This window comes from Oncorhynchus tshawytscha, linkage group LG08 (assembly GCF_018296145.1).
Source record: "Oncorhynchus tshawytscha isolate Ot180627B linkage group LG08, Otsh_v2.0, whole genome shotgun sequence".
NCBI lineage: Eukaryota > Metazoa > Chordata > Actinopteri > Salmoniformes > Salmonidae > Oncorhynchus > Oncorhynchus tshawytscha.
In genome coordinates this window covers 60,265,598-60,286,494 of record NC_056436.1, presented here as the reverse complement: position 1 = coordinate 60,286,494, position 20,897 = coordinate 60,265,598, and the positions used below count along the sequence as shown (strand labels likewise).

Genomic DNA, 20,897 nt, shown 5'->3' with positions numbered 1-20,897 from the left:
TCCTGCCTGCCTGCTTCCTTCCTTCCCCTCTCTCTCCTAGCAGCATAACACTTGGCTGGAGAACAAACAACCGCAGTGGTAGGCCTTGGCCACATCCATCCATTTCATCCTTTGTTCAAAGTCAATAGTGCTCCGCGCATCACTGCATGGATAATTGCGATGGTTACACTCCATAAAACCGCAAAAAGGAATTAGATGTCGGCTCTGACGGGCAGGCGTCGCCAGCTGAGCTCATTGGAGCGTGGAGTTTCATACCAAACCCAGTTGTCCGCATCGTACTTCAGTCTGACTGGCTGAGTGCTTTTTAAAGACTCCAGAACTAGAAAGCTCCACTAAACATATAAGCCCCTTCATAAACACCTTTCTACCTTTGTCTTCTTTCAGTGGCCACCCTTATCAAAGGAGGTTGAACAAGGGAAGGAATGGGACCCCAAAATGGGCTTCAAGATCCCATACGGTCCCTACAAATTCTATCATCTCCTAACCTGTGTCACCAGCGTCAACGGCCAACGGGTCCAGTCCAAATACATCCCTCTGAGGACTAGTGAGTAACTTCTCCTTCTCTTGTTGAGCTCTTAGAGCGACAGGGAAACTACCGATGGTGTTAATTCACCCTGTCTTCCCTTCTACCTCTGCTTGCATAGCTATCTTGCTGAGGAACGTGAAGATCAACCCAAGACGTATCAAGCTGTTAGTGGGAGATAGCCTGGTCCTCAACTGCTCCGCAGAGACCACCTTCAATGGAAGGATCAACTTCACTTGGGAATACCCAAAGAGAATGGTAAGCTCTAAGTCACTCAACATCCTTTAAGATTACTGGTCGACGAATCCGCTGTTTCAGGGTTGTTGATGAGTGCCTTCGCGTCCCCAGGTCCATCGGAACCCTATCATCAACAAGTCCAAAGAAGATCCGGCTTTGGTCACCAGTATGTACCAAGCAATCACCTTGTCCAACATCACCATGGACAACAGGGGCGTGTACAGGTGCACAGCTGATATAGGGAGCGCTGAGACGGGGAACAAGAAGCACGCCTCAGCCAAAGTCACCATCTACGGTGGGTCACTGTGTTAGAAACTGGTCCTGCGTGAAGGCAAGGTCTCACTGAGCTAAGGCAGAGGCAGACATAACTCCACCGTAATGTTCATCTTCGACAACGATTGTGTGATCAAGTGATAAGGCCAGAGGGTGTGGTGTATTGCCGATATAGCAAGGCTAGGGACTGTTCTTAAGCACGACACAATGCGGAGTGCCTGGATACAGCCCTTAGCTATATTGGCCATATACCACAAACCCCCGAGGTGCCTTATTGCTATTAAAAACTGGTTACAAACGCAATTAGAGCAGCAAAAATAACAATTTTGTCATACCTGTGGTATACGGTCTGATTTACCACGGCTGTCAGCCAATCAGCATTCAGGACTCAAACCACCCAGTTTATGATCTCATTTATAATACATTTATGGTGTTGTTTTTCAACAGTCATTTTCATGCTCTCGCTATTGGTCTTCTGTGTGATTTCAGAACATCCATACCTGAATGTGTCCTATAAGAATGAACGGGCCAGGAGAGTGGTCTACACCGAGGGTAGAAACAAGCTGATGTTTGAACCCAAGGTCAATGCACTGCCACCACCCGACACTATGACATGGTAAGACTGGGTTCAGTTGCTGGGACTATTCACTGAATGTATTGTCAACTCCTGATGAATATAATGGCACTGTTGTGACTGTGTGCACTAAACTGGAGCGTACAAGTGTTCGATTTGGGATGCAGAGTTGCTGATCTATTATCATCACAACTTTCATATCAGTATGTTACGATTTGCTGACCTTCTAAAGTAAATGTGGGTGTATCCCATTCCCAGGTATAAGGATGGCGTCCCCATCAACGAGAACTCCACCTGTTACGAGTCTTCAGGCTACAACCTCTTCGTCAAGGACGTGAAGCAGAAGGATGCCGGGGTCTTCACCATCGCCCTGGGCAACAAAGAGAGAGGCCTCTACAGGAATCTCAGCTACACTCTGATAGTCCAAGGTAAAGCTCTTATATCCCCATGATATCCCGTCCTATATCCGTCCTTTATCCTTCCAAATGACTGGCGATCCTGAGGAAATGAAGCAATGCCCTGGACTTTGGGCCTCAGCATTTCGAGCAGTCTCAGCACTTTGGGTTGTGTACCCCCTGGTTGGTGCAGGGCTGCAGGTAGCAGCAGCTCCAGCATGACAGGAACCTGGGGGCTTGTGGGGTTTGTTGTTTCCAGCAGTGGATTGACGTAGCCGGGCCAGCTGGTATTGATTAGCCAGGCTCTTTTTGAAGGGGCTTAGCGGGTTGTGTAAACGGCCCTGTCTCTTCACTCTACCCACTCTAGACCTAACCTTTATTTACATCATGTGTACAGTATGTAACCTACAGCACCGCTCATGTAAACAACATGATACAGGGCTATATGTGTACTGTATATGATTTAGCATAGCATTTGAAACAAATATATTGTAATGATTGCCAAGTAAATACTGATGGTCGTTAACACTAGCGGATATAAACGTGGTCGGTATTTTGTTATGGGGCTTTGATAGTGAGTTGGATGGAGAGTCGGGGAGTGCATTGTGCTTGCCGTTAAGAACTGTGTTGAGCAACACATGTGCCACTCAGATACTACTCCAAGCTGTCGATGGGGGGCAAAAAAATGCATCACAAAGTATTCCATTCCGTTCCCTGCACATTATCCAAGAATCCTCCTACTCTGCCAAAGTGTAAAGGTCAGCCCCTTATAAATTGTATTTATAGTCCCTCACGTTCCCGTTTTCTCCACAAATCATTATTATTGGAATGACAAAAAAAAAAGACTCACTCTCACAGACACAAACAATGGAAGGAGAAAAATAAAGGAAATTCCTGGGAACAGTTAGGGAACTATTTTAAACATCGTTCATCAAGCGTTTGAAGTCCAGCCCCAGTGTTCCAGATCTCAAATGGATTCAGCAGCCGGGGCTTGAACTGAGGACATTACTGAGAGAAACCGTGTCACGACTTTGCACATACGCACACATGTACGCACGCACACACACAACACACACACACTGACTGGTGGAGAATGATTAACTGATGTGAGCAGAGCATTCCTCATGAGGTGGCATCCAGTCAGTAAGTCCGTCAGTCTGGTTTTGATTACTGCTGCGCTCTCCCACACTGCTGATCCACTGACCTGGGACGGGGCATAGGGCCACATCTGGCCCATAGGCAGCTGGGTAGAGACTGGGCCAAGCTCTGAGACACTGACACCCTGATGTGATGGACAACCCCCAGGGTATCAGGGCTATGCAATCACTCAACCTTTTTCAAGCACTTTACAGCCGACTCTCAGAGGTTAGAAGACAACTGGTGTCCATTGGACCTTTTCCATGGTTATTCATCATGATGACAGACCTCTCTCTCATTATAAAGACATTATTACCGCCAATGACCAGGTGTAACTGTTGATGCAACAGTGTCTGATCTCTCTGTCTCTATGTGTGTATGTGTCTCCCACAGTGAGACCAAAGATCTCCGAAGAGGAGGTGGCCTCGGAGTACGTGCAGCCCTACATGTTCGGCATGCAGCACCAGCTAACCTGCACCGCCTTTGGAGTGCCCATGCCCAACATCACGTGGCTCTGGCAACCATGCCATCCTGACCCCACCGACAAAGAGTGAGTCACTAACAAAGAGTGGGCCATCCTAGGCTGTTTATCCTGGGCAATCCAGGTGGTTATATTAACTAAATCGTTAACTAAACTGTGAAGGCCATTTTGTTTGTATTCACCTACGGTGTCAGTGCCTTTGAGCCTTCCAGTGTGTTCTGCACTTCTTGTTTTAAGTTTTCACAATGTTCCTTCATTCCTGATGTACTTCGATGTGTTCTGTTATTTATTGTAAACCATAAGAATATGTTAGAACTGTGTAGTATCTTGCACAACCATAACGCACCACTTCCAGGAAACAACCATAAGGCACCACTTCTAGGAAACAACCATAAGGCACCACTTCCAGGAAACAACCATAAGGCACCACTTCTAGGAAACAAACATAAGGCACCACTTCCAGGAAACAACCATAGGCACCACTTCCAGGAAACAACCATAAGGCACAACTTCCAGGAAACAACCATAAGGCACCACTTCCAGGAAACAACCATAAGGCAGCACTTCCAGGAAACAACAATAAGGCACCACTTCCAGGAAACAACCATAAGGCACCACTTCCAGGAAACAACCATAAGGCACCACTTCCAGGAATCAAAGCACTAAATTCAGAACTGTGATGAAGTCATTTTTTCCCCCTCAAAAACCCAGTCTATGAATCAAAATGTTCTGAGTCACCAGAACCATCTGACTGACAGAAACTGCCGGATCACGGGGAGGATCACTGCGCATTTCTAGTTATTTCTGTAACATAGACTTGGTGTTCTGAGTTTATTGTTTTGGTTCTTGGAAGTGCAAGACAGTCATACTTCCACGTATCGTCCATATGTCCACACAGACCCTGAGATTAATTGTCCTCTCGTCTGGTCTCTGTCAATGCACATGATTAGTGAAGCAGACCAGCATTGTCCCTGCCAGTGCACATCCTGGTTATGTTTTGGATGAGTGTTTACGTTTGATCACCCTCAGGGGGGCCGGCAACAAGCGGATGCATCAGGTATTCAGGGGAAATGGAAAGAGAGCCTTTGACGCTACTTCCGCTTTTGGGTGTTAACAAGGCAATACTCCATCTTAACTCCTCCTCCACATTTACTGGATTGGTTCAACAGTGCAGAAGAGAACCTCCCCCGGCAGTTTATTTCTTCTCGTCAGGACTTTTACGCCTGCTGCGTTACATTAGGGTTTGTTGATGCTGAGCTCAGCTGTCAGAGTATTGGAACTGGATCATACACACACACACACACACACACACACACACACGCACAAACACACGCGCACAAACACACACGCAAACACACACACACGCACACACACACACAGAGTCTGTGAGTCTGGAGTCCAGAACCACCGGGCTAGCCCGAGGCTCCCTCTCCAGAAACAGGCTTGCATCCATTTAATTGACTCTGTCCCAAAATACAGACATTTGTCAAAGAAATGCAGCCCCGGGAGAATTCCCCACTCATTTGTGGCCAGTGGCTCTGTGGGTGGGGAGAGAGGATATTTTAGTCTCAAACTCCCCAAGCTTCTATAGAGCTGAATGGGACAGAGCGTGTGGTATGGGCGTGAATGTCGACCTGCTAGGGAACCTTCATAAACAACATGAACAGTGTATAAGACAGTTCGTATTTGATTAATGATGGGCAGTCCCACCTATGTGAAGCTAGCCACAATAAGGATTAGCCACAATAGTGGAATTTGTGGTTTGCCTTCCAAGTAAAAGTCCCTCTTTGAACGTGATGCAAATGGATACAAATAGTGGAATCATGCCATATTTAGACTAGATAATGCTAAACAAGGTTAGTAGTACAAGTAGTATATGTTTTTTGACATGCAAAGACCCAACACCGTTCCATATTTATAGAGCTGAACGGGACAGAGCTTGTGGTATGAGTGATTGGGCGGCTAGCGAACCTTCATAAACAACATGAACATTCCCTGAGAGCCAGAGCTGCTATACCCCTGTCAGTGACAGCAGGGGTCCTTTCTGAGGCGAAAACTGAGGCAAACAATGGGCCATTACCGCGGAGTTATCAAGTGTTGGTTATCAGGACCCCACACCGCTAGAAAAACACGGCTCGGGGACGGCCTCACAATGGAGGGCCTGAATTATGTTACACTTCAGGCGCTGTAACTTGACAAATACTTCTGTTAATTATCCATCATTTGTAAAAAATCATTTGTAAAAACACTCCTGGTTGCCAAATTTGTAACAGAAATGATGGTGGAGGTTCAAGCTGTGTCAAGGTGCCTCATTTCTGCAGCCCTAAAGATAACCAGCTCTGGCATTGGAAAAAGTTGCTCATAAATGATTGAAGCTGAAAAGGGCCTGTTTTTTCAACAGCTAATGAGGGAGGTGCATCAAATAGAGGTTTCAGCCCAGCCACAGCCTAGTTGGAGGCAGATTGAGCCAAATGTTTGTTTATACAGTTCAGACCCCCTTCAAGTATTTCTCATTGCAAATTGACCATTTACCATTTCAGGATCAGACCTCGTATAAATCACAGTCCCCTTGTGGTTGGGGAAGCGTAACGTCTTAGATAGCAAGAAAGAGGGATGGGAGAGGTGAAGGAGGCAGGAAGGGTTCTTTCTTTATCAGCAGCAGGGTAAGAAGGTATCAGCTGTCTGTTGTTGACCCACCAAGGTCTGGGGATTAGCCTTATCTCCTCTAGTCAGAGAATGAGGGGGTTTCCTGTGCGAGGTGACGCATAGCACAGCCCTTCCTATCACCCTGCCGTTTCCTCCTGCCTCCCAGCCCGCTTGGCCTGGCCGCCTCACTCCTCATCAGTCTGATTGTTCCCCTCAGTAGACTGGAGGAAAGCGAGGAGTGGAGGAGAGGCTGGCTGGTGTTTGTCTGGTTTAACAATCCTAGGCAGCCTGGGCTGTAGCCCGCCCCAAAAGCCCACACAAAATCTATAATGTTAGTCAGAGCCTCATAAGGCTAAATGCCTGACCGCTCAGAGCGACACATTGTAAAACTGTTTGGACCACTTTCGCTGGTCCATAGTGTCATTTCTGATTCCCACTAATGAAATATAGGAAAGGATGACATGTCCACACAGCATTCTGCTCTAAGAGTCTTCTGTTTTGTCCACTGTTCTGTACTAATTTTCAAAACAGACTTTATACTTTAGGTAACCTGCAGCCGTTTCGTCTAGATCAGTAATGACTGGTTTCCTCTGTCCTATAGGTGTACCCTTTACACTGAGCCAATCCCGGTTCAAATTGACGATAAGGGGAACTACTCACACAACCGGATTGAGAACATATACAACAAAAATCAACTGGTAAAAGGGAAGAACAAGGTATGCTTATAGTATGGTTTTGATGTCATTAGATTTGTTATGTACTCAGAGAAACTGACACTTCTTAACGTTGGACAACATAGAACAATAAATCATGTACGTGTGCTTATCATATATGATGCATGTTTGATACTGAGCATCAATTTCCCATGACAAAATAGTCCCTTATGTCGGTCAATACAACAATTGCTTAAAGATTTATATGAAAAAGGATCTAGATTAAATGTCCAGATAGAGAGAGAGAGAGCGCTCTGAGAGATCAACACTGAAGTGGGGTTCTCCACGATCGTTCTCTTTGAGACGCCAACACCTAAACTTTACAATATGCCTTTTTATGTCACTGTTTTACAATGGTTCATTCTATCTGCAATAGTTTAGACTTATGTAAATGTAGCCAAAAGTTATGGAAGGAACATCAATATGCATTTATAATTGTTTTATTTTATAAAAAAATATATATATATTTTTAAACTGTTTTTGATCAGTCATTATTGGGTGTTATGTGGAGAGTGATGAGAATAAAAAAAAAATTAAATCAATTTTAGAGTAAGGGTGTAACATAACAAAATGTTGAAAATATTAAGGGGTCTGAATACTTTCCGTAAATGACAGAAAATAGACACATCAAAATATAAATATAAAATGTAAGCAGAAAGAAAGACACGTTCATAAAAAACTAACACATTCATCAGTAGTAAGGTCCTCTATCACCTTTCTGAATCGCCCCAGAGGCACCAGAACATCACATTCATCAGTAGTAAGGTCCTCTATCACCTTTCTGAATCGCCCCAGAGGCACCAGAACATCACATTCATCAGTAGTAAGGTCCTCTATCACCTTTCTGAATCGCCCCAGAGGCACCAGAACATCACATTCATCAGTAGTAAGGTCCTCTATCACCTTTCTGAATCGCCCCAGAGGCACCAGAACATCACATTCATCAGTAGTAAGGTCCTCTATCACCTTTCTGAATCGCCCCAGAGGCACCAGAACATCACATTCATCAGTAGTAAGGTCCTCTATCACCTTTCTGAATCGCCCCAGAGGCACCAGAACATCACATTCATCAGTAGTAAGGTCCTCTATCACCTTTCTGAATCGCCCCAGAGGCACCAGAACATCACATTCATCAGTAGTAAGGTCCTCTATCACCTTTCTGAATCGCCCCAGAGGCACCAGAACATCACATTCATCAGTAGTAAGGTCCTCTATCACCTTTCTGAATCGCCCCAGAGGCACCAGAACATCACATTCATCAGTAGTAAGGTCCTCTATCACCTTTCTGAATCGCCCCAGAGGCACCAGAACATCACATTCATCAGTAGTAAGGTCCTCTATCACCTTTCTGAATCGCCCCAGAGGCACCAGAACATCACATTCATCAGTAGTAAGGTCCTCTATCACCTTTCTGAATCGCCCCAGAGGCACCAGAACATCACATTCATCAGTAGTAAGGTCCTCTATCACCTTTCTGAATCGCCCCAGAGGCACCAGAACATCACATTCATCAGTAGTAAGGTCCTCTATTACCTCTCTGAATCGCCCCAGAGGCACCAGAACATCACATTCATCAGTAGTAAGGTCATAAGGACACCTTTCTGAATCGCCCCAGAGGCACCAGAACATCACATTCATCAGTAGTAAGGTCCTCTATTACCTTTCTGAATCGCCCCAGAGGCACCAGAACATCACATTTTAAGAATGTTTTGAAGATTGTTCCACGAATAATGTGCTAGAAAACTAAAAGAATGTCCAGAGGCAGCCGTCCCTGAGAGCAGGTGTGGTAAATCCTGTCTTAAGTTTAGTAATGACGTTAGGTACAGTGGGAGTTTTTGTAAAATTGCTTTATAGATGACAACAAAGCAATGTATCAACCTACATGAAATCAAAGGAGACCAACTTTCTGGTAGAGAATGCAGTGATGAGTGCTAAAATGGTTGCCCATAAAGCACTGTGCTGTATGATAAACTGCATTTAACGGCTTGAATGAAGTGGCATAGTTAATGACCGATAGGAATGTCGACTGAATAATCTGCTTTCTACTATTTAGCGAGAGGCAGGACTTAGAAGCCCATTATTATTCTGCGGGACACCTTTTGTAATATTCAGGAAACCTAATTTAACACAATCAGTAGATGGTTGAGTTCTTTCTGTCAAGTCATTTTTAAACCATAACATGCAGCCTGGTCTAGGCCAATTAAGGGAAGCCTCTGAATTAGCAGCGAGTGATTAACAGTATCGAAGGCCTTTGACAGGTCAATGAAGAGGGCAGCACAATGTTGCCTTTTATCCACACAGTTAACCACATCATTTGACCTGATCTAAAGCCTGAGTGATGTACATTAATGATTACATTTCTTAGAACAGGAAGATATAAGCTGAGAATTAATCAAGGATTCTAACATTTTAGCTAGGCAAGAAAGTTTATAAATAAGGCCATAATTATTTAGGTCACAAGGGTCAATAATGAAATATATTACAGTACATTGTAAATACAGTTAATTTATACATTGTTGTATAAAATACAGTATGTATAGGGGGAAAGCAATATATGGTAAAGGACATTTACTGTATATCAGTAGGTATATTTATGACAAGGAATCCCACTTTATTGTATACACTGTCTTAACTGCCAGGCATTTTTAAGCAACTCACAAGTCAATTCATATATACAGTAGTCAGCAACAAATAGACCATCAAATCTGTCATTATTTGCTTTTGATTAAAAGAAGCCCCTTAGCCTTCAATTATAGTCAAAGCAAGTTGAGCGCCAGAACTGCCATGAAGAAAAAGCATTTTGGCTCTCTTCAGGACTGCTCTCCTGAGTCGTTCATTTGTCTGTCCTTCAACTGACAGACACCATTCATTTCACCCTGCTGGAGTGAAAAACACCCTCAGACAAAACGCAGGTCCTTGGATCTAAAGAAGCTAGGCCTGAAGCTCCAGCCAAGGCTCTGCCTGCTCTGCCTGCTCTGCCTGCTCTGCCAGAGAGCAGCGTTTATTCTGACATCACTGGATCATTGTCTGTTGGATCACTGAGGGCTGTGGAGCTCTGTGTAGATAGCACAATACAGCCATATGGCTCAAGCCATGCGTGTGCAGACAGAGGAGACTGACCTTTTATAGGTTCCCTCCTAACTCCACTGACCTGTGAACAGATCAGCTGTAATACGCTGAAAACAAATACGCTGTCACGCCCTGACCTTAGAGAGCCTTTTTATGTCTCTATTTGGTTAGGTCAGGGTGTGATTTGGGTGGATTTCTATGTTTTTTGTGTTTCTATGTTTTGGCCGGGTATGGTTCTCAATCAGGGACAGTTGTCTATTGTTGTCTCTGATTGGGAATCATACTTAGGCAGCCTTTTTCCCTTTTGTCATTGTGGGAAGTTGTCTTTGTTAGGGGCACTAAAGCCTTTGTAAGCTTCACGGTCGTTTTTGTTATTTCTTGTTTTGTTGGTGACATTTGAACAAATAAAAGAAAATGTACGCTCACCACCCTGCACCTTGGTCTCATTCCGACGACGATCGTGACATACGCTGAAGCCTAGTAGGCTGACCACACCGCTAGTGTCACGTGCGTGAGCGTTGCAAAATAAATGTAGAAATCTATGTTATTCAATTATTTCACCCACACTGCTCGCGTGCGCCAACAAGCGTCTGCGTTGCCAAGGGCTAAAATAGAAGTCATTCCTGTTTCTGACGCAGATCACGCTGCAAGTCCTGCCTCTCCCATCTCCTCATTGGTTTATAGAAGCAGGTACCCACGTGCCATCTCCTCATTGGTTATACCCACGTGGGTGATTGAAAGACTAAATGTTTTGCCGGTTGTCGTGGTAATACTATGAAAGTTTAGATGTCAATCACCACATAAGTTCAAAGATGAAAAAGCCGGGAAGGAGGAGAGATGACTAGAAACGATTCGGTTGGACGTTTTATGTGTGGATTAATTGTCGGAGTAGAGGATCTTGTGCATTTCAGGTAAAATAACAACTCAATGTTTATATCCCAGGACAAATTAGCTAGCAACACCAGGCTAGATAAATAGGACAAATTAGCTAGCAAGTGCAAGCTAATTAGCTAAATTGCCATACATGTTTAATGCTTTTCGACCTGCCCCCAAATTAATGTCATTGGTTCAGAGTTTGTTTTTATATTTTAACCTGTGTGTCGTGATCGCGTTTGGTGTAGGGGGACAAAATACATTTATGCACGATGGCGCACGTGCGCAGCCGGTTTGGGTTCCGTGTAAGACTAAAGCACTCCTTAACTGTTTCTACCCACAAGCCATAAGACTGCTGAACAATTAATCAAATGGCCACCCGGACTATTTACACTGCCTCTTCTCGCTGTTTATTATCTATGCATAGTCACTTTGCAAGTTACCTCGACTAACCTGTACCCCTGCACATTGACAGGGTACCGGTACCCTTAGTATATAGCTTCGTTATTAAGTCATTTTCTTGTGTTACTTTTAGATTTTAGATTTTTCACTTTAGTTTATTTAGTAAAAACTATTTTTCTTGAACTCCATTGTTGGTTAAGGGCTCGTAAGTAAGCATTTCACGGTAAGATGTACACCTGTTGTATTCAGCGCCATGTGACATATAACATTTGATTTGATTTGAAAATATTGAAACTAAGTTTGGAAATTGGAATAATATGTTATTTTCATTGTTTTTGTCATATCTGTATTAATATGGTATAGCTGAAGGTAATGGTTACATCTCCTCTCACAAAAAATGGCCCACATCTTGGCATGCGTTCCCAAAGCTGAACATGGAGACTGTAGACATTGCAGCACATATCCTAGGGGAGCTTGTTACCAAAACCATTCACCCCAAACGTAATTAAGTGCAGGCCTCAACTGCTTTCCCCAAAAGCCTATTGGATTAGTTGAAAGACAGCCGTTCCAACACACTGGGTCAAATTGGGGCATAAATCCAGTCAGCATATACATATTTCAACAGCACAAGCAAACCAACCAGTGAAGAAAATACTGGTAATTAGCCATTACCCAAACACATATACTGGTGTAGTAAACTTTTATTAAATGGTATTTCTCCTGCTTTACCCTAAAGGGAGATTTATGAAGGCGTTTCCCCTGGCTGATGATACATGGTTGATGGCATTTAGAATCATGCTAATTGTATACATACACAAGTAGTAATAGAGAGCCTAGACCTCATTCACGTCCAGCACTACCAATCTCTGTTTGACATAAATAGGGAGGCACTCCTTATTTACAAGCGCTTGCGGCCCAAACACCGGTGCTTTATAGGGGTGAGGACTAAGGGTCAGTGATAACAAGCGGCGGTTTAAAAGAGAGGGATTTGTTGGGAGTGAATTCCTCTCTGTCACCCCGCATAAATCGCGTGCCCCGTGAACGAGAGTAAAGTGTTGGTCAGGGCTGCAGGGCTGGCCTCAGAGGGTCTCAGTGCGTCTGGTCAAGTCACCACTTAGGGACAGAGTGCACTTTCTGAAACAACTGTTTTCCAGCTCAAGTTACATTTATCATTGGTAATGGCGGTAACGCAACACCACACAACTACTCCATCAATACTCTGACCAATGTCATAGCAACTCAGGGTAGACAACGTAACACAACTTTAAACAACTTAGCTAGCTTTTCCTTCCAAAGATGTTTAAACAGCGCAGAATATGAGCTGGGACTTTGAAAACGTACTGAAACAGTGAAAATGTGTCACACACAGTCAAGTCTCATGACCAAAGCCCTGTTTCTGAGGGTCAGAGCACAATGCCGCTAGAAACCCAGGAAGTTGACACCACCTAGACAATACAGCCACAGCATTCAGCACCTTTGATGTAGCTGCTCTGAAAACAGATGTCGTTCTGAACACAAAACAGAACCCCACGCGATCTGGGCCCTTGCCCAAATCTTACTCACTATTATGTCTACTTAAGCCATTAAATGGGTTCCACTCCAACGGCGATAGAATCTAGTGTGGCATTGTAAATGCTCTTCGGGAAATGACATGGAGGGCCAGGCACTCGTTCTGGGGAGCGGTGCTGCTAGGAGAGACGCGGCAGGTTTTAAAAAGTCCAGATGTATCCTTCCATTAATGTGAACTAACTGAAGAGAATTAAACAGGCTTAAGGCAGACCTCTGACCCACCTGCTAATGGCAAATAACCACACTGGTGTTGATGGAAAGTCTTCTGAGGTACAGTACCAGTCAAAAGTTTGGACACACCTACTCATTCCAGGGTTTATCTTTGTTTTTTGCTATTTTCTACATTGTAGAATAATAGTGAAGACATCAAAACTATGAAATAACACATATGGAATCATGTAGTAACCAAAAAAGTGTTAAATAAGGTAATCTGATGCAGCATTCCATCATGCTCCTATTTGGTCAAATAGCCCTTGCACAGCCTGGAGGTGTGTTAGGTCATTGTCCTGTTGAAAAACAAATAATAGTCCCACTAAGCACAAACCAGATGGGATGGTGTATCGCTGCAGAATGCTGTGGTAGCCATGCTGGTTAAGTCTGCCTTGAATTCTAAATAAATCACTGACAGTGTCACCAGCAAAGCACCATCTTACATCCTCCATGCTTCACGGTGGGCACTACACATGCGCTGATCATCCGTTCACCTATTCTGTGTCTCACAAAGACACGGCGGTTGGAACCAAAGAACAGATTTTGTGTTTCTTGGCCCAAGCAAGTCTCTTCTTATTATTAGTGTCCTTTTGTAGTTGTTTCTTTGCAGCAATTCAACCATATAGGCCTTATTCAAGCAGTCTCCTCTGAACAGTTGATGTTGAGATGTGTCTGTTACTTGAACTCTGTAAAGCATTTATTTGCGCAGCAATTTCTGAGGCTGGTAACTCTAATGACCTTGTCCTTTGCAGCAGAGGTAACTCTGGGTCTTCCGTTCCTGTTGCGGTCCTCATGAGAGCCAGTTTCATCACAGCACTTGATGGTTTTTGCGACTGCACTTGAAGAAACTTTCTTGAAATTTTCTGGATTGACTGACCTTCATGTCTAAAGTAATGATGGACTGTCATTTCTCTTTGCTTATTTGAGCTGTTCTTGCCATAAAAAGGACTTGGTATTTTACCAAATAGGGCTGTCTTCTGTATACCACCTCTACCTTATCACAACACAACTGATTGGCTCAAATATATTAAGAAGGAAAGAAATTCCACAAATTAACAAGGCACACCTGTTTATTGAAATGCATTCCAGGTGACTACCTCATGAAGCTGGTTGAGAGAATGCCAAGAGTGTGCAAAGCTGTCATCAAGGCAAAGGGTGGCTACTTTGAAGAATCTCAAATATAAAATCTATTTTGATTTGTTGAACACTTTTTTGGGGGTTACTCTGTATGTGTTATTTCATAGTTTTGATGTCTTCACTATTATTATACAACGTAGAAAATAGTAAAAAGAAAGAAAAATGCTTGAATGAGTAGGTGTGTCCAAACTTTTGACTGGTACTGTATATTGAAGCCAATCGGAAAAATGTTCATGAAGCTTTATTTATACAGGTTAATCTCACTGAAGTGAAATCTATTTTGCAGGAGACACATGTACAGCAGATAGGTACAACATTCGCTGGCTGTACTGTAGATCTAATGGTTGACTTATTCTCTCTCCTCCATAGACTGTGAGTACGCTAGTGGTGGGAGCGGCTCACATCTCGGGGATCTACTCCTGCGTGGCCGAGAATGAACTTGGCAACTGCACACTGAGAACCATTTTCTATGTGGACGGTAAGTGGGTCAACTTAACACTACACAGCGTGGGGAGTTGGTTGAAAGAACAACATTGGAGATTTTTTGTACAGCATAAGGCAAAATGCTGGTTGGTTTTTATTTCTACGTGCCAGGCGTACAGAATAGCTGTAACATACATGACGTTTAGTTTCCAATGACTTACACATATGCACTGTGATCGCGAGGCGACCGCTAGAATGCACAGGATGTATTGTGTAAAAAGGAGAGCTGCTCCGGGTGGACATTAATTGAAACCGTCTTCCTCCGGAGCAGGCAGGCTTCAGGACCGAACGGAAGAGGCAAACGTCCTGAGCCATATGCTACAGTCTAAAAACCGCTTTGAGCATTCACTGTAGCCGGCAGGTCATTCATCTTCTTCTTTGAGCCTGCTGCTGCATAATTCCCCTAGTTATATGTATCTGAACAGTTCCAAATGTTGATGAAATGAAAGTTTCATCTAGTCCAGTTGTGTAATGACAAGAGAAATCAGCTGGCTGGCCATGCAAGCAGTCATCACTTTTGTCCTCAGAAATTACAAACCTGAAAGATTTGAAGTTGAAAGATTGATGGTAGTTTGGAATTGAGAATGGTGGTGACACTGTTTTTTGGGGACACTGCTGATGATGCCAAACTCTGAAGACCCGGATAAGAATAAAGATCATTTTCAGGAAGAAGCACTGCAATGTACCACCATTCCTGAGGTGGAGGTGACTGAGAGTGCTGGATTGCTGCTGAAAAAGAGGATGGCGGAATTGTAATAACAGCGGTCTTCTTTTACGGAACACCGAATGCTTCCCAGAGCAGTCTGGCTCCCCTCAGGCCCGGCCCCCAGACTGATTCCTAATGGACAGCTGTAGGCCGCCCATCAGCGTCGCTCGCCGCACACCGCCAACCTGCTTCCAATTAACACAGTGATGACACAGGAAATAACTGCAAATTTGAAATTCCTAACATGGTGATGTGTAGCTTGATGTTTTAGAGATGTACTTTCCCAGGATAGGACAGCTTCAGTCAGCTGACTATCTCATGCTACGTGTCTATCTCCCTTAGTGAGAAGAGAGTTGTAGTAACATAGATGCTCTTGTAGCCCACTTACATACTGGAAGAAAAATGCTCTAACACTCCTTATGACCTAATGTGTTTTTCCCCTCTCCCCCACCAGATCACCCTCAGCACCTGGCCATCGAGCCCCAGACTGCCATCGAGGGTGATGACGTCACTCTGACTTGTCGCGGCACTCGGTACCTGTACACAGACCTGCAGTGGTACAACCCTCAGAACTACACTGTCACCCCCGCCAACATCACGGCCCTGCAGCTCAGCCCGTACGCTATCTCTCTCTCCCTCTCCCTGCACAACGTGTCCAGGAGTCACACAACAGGCTACCAGTGCTGGGCGGGTAACCTCCACAGCAAGAGGGTCATAGTCCAGACTGTGCTGACTGTGGATGGTGAGTAAGGAGACAGGAGGAGCATTGCCTGCTGGGTGATCAATGAGGTCTATCAGAACAGTAATTGCCGCACCACTGTCATGTCATATGGGTATTGCTCAACTCTTTCTAAGAGTAACATGGTTGTATTACATCGCATTTTGGTAAAAGGTGACTGTTCCTGGATATAATCACACTCGTGATTATGCAACCCAGTAGGGGGATGAGTTTGTCTGGGAAAGTCTTGAAAAGCAGAGTGATCTAATTCAGATATGTTTCTGTGGTTGATGCAGAGAGGAAGAGGCCGTGGCTGAGACAGAACCTGACCAATCAGGATGTAAACAGCAGCAGCACTCTGACTATGGCCTGCTACGCCCTGGGTATGCCGCCACCCTACATCACCTGGTACAAAGACAAGCTACCAGTACAGGAGGGTCCAGGTAAGAACTGCTGGAAATGACTCATGATTAGGGGCCCCGAGGTTTCCATTGTCGGGCCCTACTCATTGCTTTTAGTGTTTCAATTTAAATTATTATACAAAATTCTTGAAAATAATAGAATATTATAAACAGTATATGGTGGATACAACCTCAGCTCTGCAGATTTTGCTGCGAAGAGGCAAAATCATTAGATCACTTGTTTTGGCATTGCCCGTACGTAGCTTGTTTTGGTCACAGGTTCAGGAATGGCTGAAGAATTGAAACATTAAATGGAGCTAACTCTGCAAATTGCACTGATGGGTGATCAATCAGTCAATCGATCAACAATATCATAATACTCTTAGCAAATGTACAATCTGTCGAAACTATGAGAATAGAAAGGTTCAGAACTTGTGTGAAACATCCTAGCACAGTTGAAAGATATATGGCAATTATAAATCAAAACTGGATGGTCTTCAGAGATAGATGGGAGGGGTTTAGGGGAGCTGAAGCTGGAAGTAGAAGACTAGGTATTGTTGTCCATTTAGACAAATCTAAGTTTGAGGTGTTCGGAGCACAAATAAGAACATTCGTGAGACTCAGAAAAAATGAAAAGATGCTGGAGGAGTGCTTGACGCCATCTGTCAAGCATGGTGGAGTCAATGTGATGGTCTGGGGGTGCTTTGTTGGTGGTAAAGTGGGTGATTTGTACAGGGTAAAAGGGATCTTGAAGAAGGAAGGCCATCACTCCATTTTGCAACGCCAATCCATACCCTGTGGACGGCGTTTAATTGGTGCCAATTTCCTCCTACATCAGGACAATGACCCAAAGCACAGCTCCAAACTATGCAATAACTATTTAGGGAAGTAGCAGCCAGCTGGTATTCTGTCTATAATGGAGTGGCCAGCACAGTCACCGGATCTCAACCCTATTGAGCTGTTGTGGGAGCAGCTTGACTGTATGGTACGTAAGAAGTGCCCATTAAACCAATCTAACTTGTGAGAGGTGCTTCAGGAAGCATGGGGTGAAATATATATATATATATATATATATATATATATATACATACATTGGGGCAAAAAAGTATTTAGTCAGCCACCAATTGTGCAAGTTCTCCCACTTAAATAGATGAGAAAGGCCTGTAATTTGGTCTTGTATGTCAGTACAATACTTATTTTCCACCATAATTTGCAAATAAATTCATAAAAAATCCTACAATGTGATTTTCTGGATTTTTTTTCTCATTTTGTCTGTCATAGTTGAAGTGTACCTATGATAAAAATTACAGGCCTCTCTCATCTTTTTAAGTGGGAGAACTTGCACAATTGGTGGCTGACTAAATACTTTTTTTGCCCCACTGTATATACCCCCCCCACCCCCAAAAATGTGTTTTATTATAATTTTCTCCATAAAATCTGAGCTGTAGACTTCATGCTGTGTTCCAGGTATTACTCTGAGGGAGGATGGGGTGCTGACGATCGAGAGAGTGAAGAAAGATGATGAGGGCTTGTACGAGTGTCTGGCCAGCAACAATGAGGGGAGTGTGAAAGCCAGCGCTGTCGTCACTGTCGTGGGTGAGTCACTTACCTCTTTATTTCCGTCATGGTCAATGAATCTAACTAAGGTACATTAACCACACCAGTGACCAAACACACCATGAACTCAACCAGCACAGCCACAGCTGGACCAATCACAGCTCATGGCAAAACTGGGCTATGTTTTCTTGTCACCAGTACAAATAGCTCTGGCCAGATTCAATATGAAAACCCTCCCCAGAGAGAGAAGCCAAGAGTCTGCCAAGAATGCCCAGCGAATTCCTCCACTGGCTGGGGGGGGCTCATGGAGCTCTGAGGTCCCCACCCATGGGACGTGACCTGCAAGAAGTGTGTGAAGAGTTCCCACTAATGACTGTGGGCACTTTCAGTGGAGAAGTTCTCTCGTTAAAGAACCATGGGACTGGAAACATGATGACACAGACTGGAAGGGAGGGGGGAGAGGGGGGGGACAAGGTCATGTGACTTATTCTGACAACTAGACTTGGCACCAGACATGAATTCCTGTTCCCCTAAAAAATGTCAATTTCCCTCAACGTCCAACCCCAGTGTCAGCACAATCCATTATATTACTGGAAGAAAATGTCAAAAATTTGGCATTACTCTATCAAAACTATTTGACAATTTCGCAAAGCTTTGTGAATGTGAGCTGGCTAGGACAGTGAATGTTGAGATGGATAGTTAAGAAAACAGTTTAATGTGAGATGAATGTGCAACAATGGCGGATGCATAGCCCAAAAAGACTAAGAAATAAACAATGGAGTGTGTTTTGACTTTTAGTGCGTACCCAACTTGTCGGAAATGAGTTAATCTAGCAAAAAACGAAGAACTTTCAGAGAAATGCGTTGTTTAATTCCCGTCCTTGCAATCACTTGGCAAAATGGACTTTCAAGTTCTGCATAAGTAGGTCAGTGTCATGTTAGTCTAATATGTCATAATACAAACAAAACCATTCCTCTGTTGTGTATGTCCCTGTATATATGTGTTGCCAGTTATCATATCGTATTCATTTTTCAACAAGCATATAAAACACCCTATGCAACAACAGTTGACTAATGGTTCCTGTGGTCTCCTTCCAGGTGATGAGGGGAAGCCCAACATTGAGGTGATCGTCCTGGTGTGTACAGGAGCTGCCGCCACCTTCCTCTGGCTCATGCTCATCCTCTTCATCCGCAAGCTGAGGAAGGTAACAAGAGATCTCCCTGCAATCACAGCTGGTTCTCCAGTGTCTCTCACTCTTCTTGACCGTGAAGACATTTGAGAGTGTAAACTGTTTGGATACTGCACTGAGCACTTTGCTCACCGCAGCATCATGCCATTTAAAAAATGCTCTTCTCAAGACCTATTCAAACACCCACACTACATTTTTAAGGGTATGTGTTTCAGGAGTGGAAGCAATCTTGTTATACAAATTCCACGAACTGCCATCACTGAGTCATTTCTCTTGTGAAATGCAAATGACTTTGGATCATTTTATCTCTATGTTTACGAGTTCCACATTTCCTGACATTGGAGAAGTGCTTGTGTACTGCATGTTGAGTAAGAATAGGTTCAGAGACAGCTTCTGTCTCCAAGCAATAAGACTGCTGAATAGCTCAGCAATGGCTACCTACACACTGACTATCTGCACTGACTCTATGCACACTTATAGGTCTCTATCCACACACTCACACACACTTCAAATATAATAAAATATAGTTGTATTTGTCACATGCGCCGAATACAACAAGTGTAGACCTTACCGTGAAGTGCTTAACATAACAATAGCGAGGCTATATACAGGGGGTAACGGTACTGAGTCAATGTGCGGGGGCACAGGTTAGTCGAGGTAATTTGGACATGTAGGTAGGGGTAAAGTGACTATGCATAGATAATAAGCAGCGAGTAGCAGCTGGAGTCTCTGTAACACCTTACGGTCAGATGCTGAGAAGTTGCCATACCAGGCGGTGATCCAACCGGTCAGGATGCTCTCGATGATGCAGCTGTAGAACCTTTTGAGGATTTGAGGAACCATGCCAAATCTTTTCAGTCTCCTGAGGGGGAAAAGGTGTTGTTGTACCCTCTTCACAACTGTCTTTGTGTGCTTGGACCATGATTGTTCATTGGTGATGTGGACACCAAGGAACTTTAAACTCTCAACCTGCTCCACTACAGCCCTGTCGATGTTAATGGGGGCCTGTACAGCCCTCCTTTTCCTATAGTCCACAATCAGCTCCTTCGTTCCTTTGTCTTGTTCCTTTGTCAAATTGAGGGAGAGATTGTTGTCCTGGCACCACACTTCCAGGTCCCTGACATCATCCCTATAGGCTGTCTCATCGTTGTCAGTGACCACTGTTGTGTCATCGCAAACTTAATGAGGGTGTTGGAGTCGTGCTTGACCACGCAGTCATGGGTGAACAGGGAGTACAGGAGAGGACTGAGCACGCACCCCTGAGTGGTCCCTGTGTTGACGATCAGCGTGGCAAATGTGTTGTTACCTACCCTTACTAATGGGGGCAACTCGTCAGGAAGTCCAGGATCCAGTTGCAGAGGGAGGTGTTTAGTCCCAGGGTCCTTGGCTTATTGATGAGCTTTGAGGGCTCTATGGTGTTGAACGCTGAGCTGTAGTCAATGAATAGCATTCTCACATAGGTGTTCCTTCTGTCCAGGTGGGAAAGGGCAGTGTGGAGTGCGATTGAGATTGCGTCATCTGTGGATCTATTGGGGCGGTATGCGAATTGGAGTGGGTCTGGGGTTTCTGGTATGATGGTGTTGATGTGAGCCATGACCAGTCTT

General features: G+C 44.2%; 1 protein-coding gene across 1 annotated transcript in view; it reads left to right on the top strand.

Moving 5' to 3' along the window:
• LOC112256198 (vascular endothelial growth factor receptor kdr-like) overlaps positions 1 to 20,897 on the top strand; it is a 78,894-nt gene that overhangs the window by 20,959 nt on the left and 37,038 nt on the right. Inside the window, exons 5-16 of the mRNA XM_042325715.1 lie at positions 385 to 544; positions 645 to 781; positions 872 to 1,055; positions 1,523 to 1,649; positions 1,866 to 2,035; positions 3,533 to 3,689; positions 6,868 to 6,982; positions 14,609 to 14,717; positions 15,883 to 16,170; positions 16,443 to 16,589; positions 18,015 to 18,143; positions 19,202 to 19,308. Coding sequence (XP_042181649.1) covers positions 385 to 544; positions 645 to 781; positions 872 to 1,055; positions 1,523 to 1,649; positions 1,866 to 2,035; positions 3,533 to 3,689; positions 6,868 to 6,982; positions 14,609 to 14,717; positions 15,883 to 16,170; positions 16,443 to 16,589; positions 18,015 to 18,143; positions 19,202 to 19,308 — 1,830 coding nt within the window. The remainder of the gene's footprint in view (positions 1 to 384; positions 545 to 644; positions 782 to 871; positions 1,056 to 1,522; positions 1,650 to 1,865; positions 2,036 to 3,532; positions 3,690 to 6,867; positions 6,983 to 14,608; positions 14,718 to 15,882; positions 16,171 to 16,442; positions 16,590 to 18,014; positions 18,144 to 19,201; positions 19,309 to 20,897) is intronic.